Source organism: Sinocyclocheilus grahami, unplaced genomic scaffold (genome assembly GCF_001515645.1).
Source record: "Sinocyclocheilus grahami isolate Dianchi unplaced genomic scaffold, SAMN03320097.WGS_v1.1 scaffold623.1, whole genome shotgun sequence".
NCBI classification, from domain to species: Eukaryota; Metazoa; Chordata; class Actinopteri; order Cypriniformes; family Cyprinidae; genus Sinocyclocheilus; species Sinocyclocheilus grahami.
The window spans coordinates 70,833-79,362 of NW_015505802.1; the positions used below are offsets into that span (position 1 = coordinate 70,833).

General features: G+C 42.7%; 1 protein-coding gene across 1 annotated transcript in view; it reads left to right on the top strand.

Annotated features, from left to right (window-relative positions):
- LOC107557900 (1-phosphatidylinositol 4,5-bisphosphate phosphodiesterase beta-1-like) overlaps positions 1–8,530 on the top strand; it is a 99,024-nt gene that overhangs the window by 55,739 nt on the left and 34,755 nt on the right. The window contains exons 10-16 of the mRNA XM_016241476.1: positions 1,151–1,417; positions 2,075–2,232; positions 4,048–4,130; positions 4,295–4,379; positions 7,131–7,305; positions 7,801–7,938; positions 8,022–8,086. Coding sequence (XP_016096962.1) covers positions 1,151–1,417; positions 2,075–2,232; positions 4,048–4,130; positions 4,295–4,379; positions 7,131–7,305; positions 7,801–7,938; positions 8,022–8,086 — 971 coding nt within the window. The remainder of the gene's footprint in view (positions 1–1,150; positions 1,418–2,074; positions 2,233–4,047; positions 4,131–4,294; positions 4,380–7,130; positions 7,306–7,800; positions 7,939–8,021; positions 8,087–8,530) is intronic.

The window sequence follows — 8,530 nt, forward strand, 5'->3', positions numbered from 1 at the left end:
TCTCTTTGATCTCTGAGAATTAAGGCTGTGATGATTTAAAGTGCTCATATGATGTTGAAATGAATGGTTGCTGTTCAGTTAATAAGAGTTTGACGTTTTGTGTAACGGTCAAAACCCAAAACTTCCTCTCTCCAGTCCATCCTGAATATTTATTACTTAAGTGGCAGAAACAGCATCATAGCCTTGAGCTCATTAATATATGACCCGCCCACACATATTCAGTGTGAGCTATACCAATCATAACGGGGCTCATTTACATATAAAAGTGGCAAGGAGCCCATTTAACTGTAAGAAGAAGATTGATAAATCAACAGCCTTGTGTAGAGACGTTTTCAGGCGAAGAATGTAGATGTGTATGTTAAGAGCTGTATCCTGAACCCTGGATCAGAGAAGGCTTCTCTGCTGAACTTACTCACTGCAAAGAACCGTCGAAGAACCTGTATGTTTAAAAGATGCAGGATTATAGTCTTCCATGTCCTCATGAACCTCGTCTCCATTTCTGAGCACACTGCATTAATGAAGTCTTTCTCTGTGGTGTTCCCTCACGAGGCTGGAAAGGTGAGCGCTCCGCTGAGATGAAAGTCACACTTTGCTGCTTCATTAGAGGCAACCTGTTCAGATGTCAGAGGAAGAACTGTGTTAATTAGGCTGTGGGAGTCTACAGAGGGCATGGCAGGATTAATTAGCGTAAAGTGGCCAGAGGGACGGCAGGGATGTTGCATGCGCTAGACTCCACCTGAGAGCCGCGGAGCCCTGTGAAAATGGACTGAAATGAGAAGCGGCTGGCCAACATTCCAGCAGTCTGAGCTGTCACTTCTGCTGAACTCATGATGATTTCATCTTAACGAGGAAACGCTTGCAGCACGCTTTGGTGTGCTTGCATTCATTCTTAAAATGAGTTAGATTAGAGTAGAGGTGTTCATTCCTGTTCCTGTAGATCTACTGTACCTGTACTGATCCAAGTGTTCCTGAAGACCTTCAGTAGCTGGTTCTGGTGCTGGCGCTAGACTTTGTGGAGGGTTAGATCTCCAGAAGCAGAACTGAGTATTTGAAGAAGGAAACCATCCATTGGTCTAAAGGCTCCTGTCCAGCACAGGCCAAAGTCTGCAAACATGCAGAGGATTGTTGATATGGTTGTTTTGTGGTGCAGGGCAGATCTCGGTGGAGGGCTTCGGCAGATATCTGAGCGGAGAAGAGAACAGTATCATCCCTCCAGAGAAGCTGGACCAGAGTGAAGACATGACGCTGCCGCTCTCGCATTACTTCATCAACTCCTCGCACAACACCTACCTCACAGGTCAGCCAATCAGACGCCTCGCACAACACCTACCTCACAGGTCAGCCAATCAGACGCCTCGCACAACACCTACCTCACAGGTCAGCCAATCAGACGCCTCGCACAACACCTACCTCACAGGTCACGATCACTTGTCTGAACAGATGGTTTAGGGTTTTAGCCATCTTCGAATGAAGATGGAGTGACAAAAACCTCTTTGCAGTTTTTTTTTGCACTTACATGCATGTAGAATTATGATATTAATGTCAGTATCATTTGAGTACTTCACATAGACTCAGTTTCAGCACTTCCAATCAATATACTTTATTTTGCAATAAAACTCAAGATGTCTCACTAATGCATTTTTAGATTCAGTTAGATGAAGTTCTGCCAATGATCTAATTCAGACAGGAAGTTCATAATCACTCAGAAGACCGAAATGAATGGGATTTCTGCAACATAAACCCCTCGACTGATTCTGCACTTTCGTTAAAGACTTTGCATTGCATTTCCTCTCAGCTGGGGTGCATTATTGTGGGTGAAATGGTATAAAAATTGCACAATTTACATGCCACATTACAAATGCAAAATAAACAGACTAATCAACTTTTGACAAGGAAGAGAAACACTATATTTTAATGATCAAACTTGATCAAATCAGATGAAACATGAGCATGTTGTGCAACACCGTCCTCCTGCAATGCCATCAAAGAAAGTACATTAGATACGAGTGAGAGGTTTGTGATGGAGTCTCCACCTGATGTCCAGCGTTTGTCCGTGCTCTGTTGTTTTCTGCAGCGGGTCAGCTGGCGGGAAACTCGTCTGTGGAGATGTACCGGCAGGTTCTGCTCTCCGGCTGTCGCTGTATAGAGCTGGACTGCTGGAAGGGACGCACCGCCGACGAGGAGCCCATCATTACACACGGCTTCACCATGACCTCAGAGATCTGCTTCAAGGTAAATGCATTTATCTCCTTGTTAGGTGCGGACTTGGGATTTGAGCAGGATGAGATGGTTTTGACAGGGATGTGGAGAAACAGAACCAGCGCTGAGATTTATTAGAACCTTCAGACGGCATGAGCTTCAGGAACTGTTTGGCAGAACGTGAAGGATTATAAGGAAATGGCATGAGAGAGGCAGAGAGAATATATATACGATTGAGACATATTAAAAAACATATTTGAATGGGTTAGAATAAGTTCTTAGGGTTAGCAGATGTGGTGGCATAATTTAGTGTGTACACAATCTGAATTCTGTTGATGAAGAATAGTGATCCAGTGTACCAGAAAACATTTATCTGGTGTATGAGGAGACAGATGTCTCATCGTTCTCTGTGGAAGCACAAGAATGATCGAATAAACAGAAAAAAGACAGTGGTCTTCAACGAGCCGAAGAAAGCTCACGTCACACCTCTCTTCATCGGCTTGCACTGGCTGCCGATAGCTGCTCGCATCAAATTCAAGCTACTGATGTTTGCCTACAAGACAACCACTGGCGCTGCACCAATATACCTAAACTCACTACAGACCTTAGTGAACAACGCCTCCCACAGAGGCACAAAATCACTCTCGCTAACCTCGTCTGTGGAGATGTACCGGCAGGTTCTGCTCTCCGGCTGTCGCTGTATAGAGCTGGACTGCTGGAAGGGACGCACCGCCGACGAGGAGCCCATCATTACACACGGCTTCACCATGACCTCAGAGATCTGCTTCAAGGTAAATGAATTTATCTCCTTGTTAGGTGCGGACTTGGGATTTGAGCAGGATGAGATGGTTTTGACAGGGATGTGGAGAAACAGAACCAGCGCTGAGATTTATTAGAACCTTCAGACGGCATGAGCTTCAGGAACTGTTTGGCAGAACGTGAAGGATTATAAGGAAATGGCATGAGAGAGGCAGAGAGAATATATATACGATTGAGACATATTAAAAAACATATTTGAATGGGTTAGAATAAGTTCTTAGGGTTAGCAGATGTGGTGGTATAATTTAGTGTGTACACAATCTGAATTCTGTTGATGAAGAATAGTGATCCAGTGTACCAGAAAACATTTATCTGGTGTATGAGGAGACAGACTTGATGTCTCATCGTTCTCTGTGGAAGCACAAGAATGATCGAATAAACAGAAAAAAGACAGTGGTCTTCAACGAGCCGAAGAAAGCTCACGTCACACCTCTCTTCATCGGCTTGCACTGGCTGCCGATAGCTGCTCGCATCAAATTCAAGCTACTGATGTTTGCCTACAAGACAACCACTGGCGCTGCACCAATATACCTAAACTCACTACAGACCTTAGTGAACAACGCCTCCCACAGAGGCACAAAATCACTCTCGCTAACCTTTTCCTGGACTGTCCCCAGCTGCTGGAACAGCCTCCCGATCTCAATCCCAGCAGCTGAGTCTTTAGCCATTTTCAAAAAACATCTAAAGACACATCTTTTTCACCAGCACCTGACCAATTAATACTAGCACTTACCTATTCTATTCTATTCTATTGTGTTCTGTTCTATTCAGTCTAATTTATTTATATATATATATGTGCTAGACTAACTGAGACTTGTCACAGCACATGTATACTGTTGCTCTCTCATTGGTCTGATTGCTTCTACTTTGTAAGTCGCTTTGGATAAAAGCGTCTGCTAAATGGCTAAATGTAAATGTAAAAAAAAAACATCCATTGCACACCTAATGTTTACTAATTGTTTAAAATCATGACTGTCCCTCAGTTGTGGTGTCATTTCCATGCATGTAAACTAATGGATGGCTTTTCAGGAGGTGATCGAGGCCATCGCAGAGAGCGCCTTCAAGACGTCTCCGTTCCCAGTCATCCTGTCCTTTGAGAACCATGTGGACTCGTACGTGTCAAAGCTCTTTTTCACATTTTTTTCTTGGAGCAGCATATTGTATTGATAGAATGTTTCATGGCAAAACATGTAATGTAATGGCAGCACTGGAGTACTGCATCTGTCGCAGCGTCGCTAGATTGCTCAGTGTGTCTCACGTTCTTACTGTGTCTCAGTCCCAAACAGCAGGCGAAGATGGCCGAGTATTGCCGATCAATATTTGGAGACGCATTGCTCACAGACCCACTGGAGAAATACACCGTGAGTGAAAAACAGATCACACACTCACTCACTCACCCACTCACTCACTCACTCACACACTCACACACTCACACACACACACTCACACACTCACACACTCACACACACACACACACACTGACACACACACACACTCACTCACACACACTCTATAGTCTGATTAGTCACAGTTCTTCTGTCATGTCAATGTCGACCCATCCAGCACTTGAAGTGTTGTTTCCTCGCGTGCATCTTCTCCATGAGCCGGTGAACTGGAGTCATATGAAGGCCAATTTGTAACTGAAAAAAGCACAAATGTCAGGGCATGTCAAAACTTCTCCAGGCCCCCAAAACACCCTCAGACCCCAGAGCGTTAACACCTGGATCTCTGCTGGGCTTTGTGTGCTCAGGGAAACACATAAGCGGCGTTCTTACAGGTTTTTGAAGAGTGTGCGTGTAAACACAAATAGCACTTTGGTGTTGTTAGAGACTGCACTTGCGGTCGGAGGCATAATAAGACCACGGCGACAGGACATTCCAGTGGAGGTGAATTTATTGTACAGACATTGTAGATCCCACAGCAAAACCAAATACGCATAAATCGAGTGTGCCATGAAATACGTAATGTAATGCGTGTTGTAAAGATTGCGAGTAAAAACAAAAGAAAAAGAAAAGCTTACAGCTGCATGAGTCGTGACGGTCACGTTAGTCTGATGCGACCAAACTCTCTTTGTGATTTTAAAACGTAAGACAGTACCCAGATCTGAAGACTACAGTAAGATTTAACTTCTACTGTTAATAAGATTGTGGTAGGCTACTATTAGATGGATAGCCTAAATGTCCTAATTCAGATGGGCTACCTGTTTTTGTTTTTTTATGGTATATCAAAAAGTGTATATTTTTTAAATGTGATTGTTGGTACATTTTACCAGTTTTTGCCATACTTTCGAAACAAAACTTAAAATAGAAAAAATATGCAATGTGAAAATAATTGAAGACAAAATGTGTTTTACTGAGAAAAAAAACAGATTTGTTTTTAAAAAAGCCTTTTTCCAAAAGGTACATCTGGAAAAAGGAGGGTCGTCTTATATTCGGGCCAGTACAGTATTTACAAGTCTCTTTGTTGGTAGTGATGTGTCGTTTGTGAACGAGCTGGCTCTAAGAGCCGATTCTTTGTAGCGATCGAGAAGAGCCGACTCCCGTCAGGGAGAGCCGAACCTTCAGCCGGAGCCTTCTATTTTAGCCCAATTTAGCAGTTGTTTTTAAGCAATTTTTAATTCCGTGTTTTCATAAAAGCCTTATTTTTATACATTTTTCATTACAAAAAAAATAGTAAAAATACACATGCGGCTAATCACATGGTAGGACGGGACAGACTAGGATCATACCGTTATGTGAAAGAAGGACGGGGGACTCGCGCTCTGAAGACAGCGAGTGTAGTGGTACAGGCCAGGTACACAGAGCAACAGAGAGACGGGGAGTTAAGGTAATGGTAGGAAGACACTGCATTGTTGCAACATCAATCCCTCAAGAGAGAGTCTTCTCAAAAACAGGACAAATAATCACAGAGAGGAGAAATCGCATCAGCACATCCAAGCTGAGGCATCTGATGTGTCTGAATGCCAACCTACACTAAAGACTAAAGTGTCTTAATGTTAAGACTTTTGCCTTTATTTATTTGTTTGCTGTGGTTCTGTGTTCAATTGTTCAATTAAAGTTTTATTAAAATGTTAAATAGTAGTAACTATATTTTAAAAGAATGCTTAAAAATATGGCTTTTATGAAAACACTGATTGCTAACCAACACTCAAACCATTCACAACTGCTAAATTGTGCTAAAATAGAAGGCTCCGAGTGATACTAAATAAAGAGCCATTTGGCAGCCGAGCCAAAAGAGCCGAACTTCCCATCACTATTTGTTGGACCATAGTCGCAAAAACAGTTGAGGTTAACAAACTTTTTTAGCACAATTCGGGGTTGCTCCGTGACAGGTGTCATAAAAAGCCTCTCACAGAATTATTTTTTTTTATTAGTGCTTTATTTCTGTCACAATTTCTTCAAGTTATAAAACAGAACTTTATTTTGGTGGGTTGTAGTGAAGAGCTTTGAGTTTCCTCAAATGAAATGCTGGTGAAGTGATGATGGTGATGGTGATGAAGTTCATGCAGTGAGGTGGAGATGAGTGTCACCTGTGTTTCAGTGTGTAGTAGTGCAACACACACTGCACGGCAGTTTAATATTCACAGACACTGGCATACTGGCTTTTAAATTCAGTTGCAAAGCTCTACTTTTAATTTATTGATCCAAATATTGCCAAATTCTAAGTTATACAGTAAATCCCATTTTTAGGACTTCATTCCATCTGCATTTTCTGCACCATACTGTTAGCTCTTGTGGTGATTCTGAAATGTTTTATGGAAACAGCAGCTTGAACACTCTGCTAAACACTGAAAAAACGGGATGGACATGAGGGGTCAGTGATGATTTTTCCTCTGCTCTTCCTTTAAAAACTATAACATCAATTGTTTTGTCTCTGAAATCATTAATGATCATTTCCCATGTTTTCTTCCTTGTGATTTCTCTCGTCATACATTATTAATGCTGTTAAGCACAACATCCCTCACCAGTCACTTACAAACCCCAACATTTGTGCTTTTTTCAATCCGCAGAAGAGTTTTTGTTTGTTCTCACCTATAAAATGATCTTTTGAGACATGTCAGTCACTGCCCAGTTAGTGACACATTTTGAGTTTTTTGGGTCTTTGTTTTGCAGTTGGAGGCCGGTGTTCCTCTGCCCAGCCCCGTGGACCTGATGGGCAAAATCCTCATCAAGAACAAGAAGAATTCCCACAAAGCCGACGGCAGCACCAAGAAGAAGCTCTCCGAGCAAACGTCCATCACCTGCAGTGATACGTCCAGTCTGTGCGAGCCCTCGTCTCCCAGCGCAGGTTAGGGTTCGGACCTCCTCTGCTGTCATCAGTGTGACCAGAGCGCTAATGCTGCTGACCTGCTAACATTCACGAGTGTGTTTCTCCTTTAGGACGCTTCTGATCCCAGATCCTTCACATGTGTGTTTGAGATCCTTTTCATCAGCTAATAAAGCTGCTATATTGCCGTCTGTAAGCGCTGTAGGATTTGTAAACTGAAGTCAGGTTTCTCCGGCTACTGTTTCTGACGCTGGTCAGATTGTGTTCGGCCTCTCGCTGCCCCCTGCTGACCAACCAGCTTCAGTGCAAACACTGGCTCCTCACACGAGTGCTGTTTTGTTTGTCTGTTTGTCTTGTCTTTCCCGCTGAGGAGCTTTTTTAATTTTTGAGTTTGAGACCAAGTCACTGCCCTACAATTGTTTTTTTTTTGATAATCCAGTTCATTCATATGTACATCACAGCAGTCGTGTTTCATTCTTTTAATATATATATTATTATATATATGTTCTGTAACAGGATCCACACATCAGGAGACGCCAGACAGCGCTCACGCAGACGGGAACGAGAGAGGCCAAAGGAGGTTGCAGGGAATGAAGTCCATTGATAAAACGACTGGGTCACTATTAATTAACGCTTGTCTGGCCGATGACAAAGGTTTGTGGTTGAACGTGAAGCGGGTAAAATGAGCTGCGCTCCTAAGACTGTTTAGTGATGTCGGTCTGTCGCGTGTTAATCAGGGGAAGCAGACGCAGAGAGTGATGCGGAGGAAGATAACGATGAAAGTAAGAAGTCCATGGATGAGGTGAGTGAACTCATCTGACTGGCTCTCATGTGTTTCATGGGTTACAGTTCTTCCTGCAGGAGCCGTGTGACGAATGATTGGTTAAATCTGTTTATTCCAACGATTGTTGGGACCTGAAATACAAAACTATTTTTAGTTGTCAATTTACTCTCCCTAATGTTGTTCAAACCTGTATGACTTTATTCTGTGGAGCAACAAGCCGAAAGGCATGATCCCACTTTCTTCTAAATATCTTTTTGTGTTTCACAGAAGAAATTATGTCATGCAGATTTCATTTTCCTGAGAATTAAACACACATTTGTCATGTGATGTGTATTATCAAGTCAAGTCACCCTTATTTATAATGCTTTTGTGTGTGTTAGTGTGAGTGTGTGTGTGTGTGAGAGAGAGAGTGTGTGTGTGTGTGAGAGAGAGAGAGTGTGTGTGTGTGTGTGTGTGTGTGTG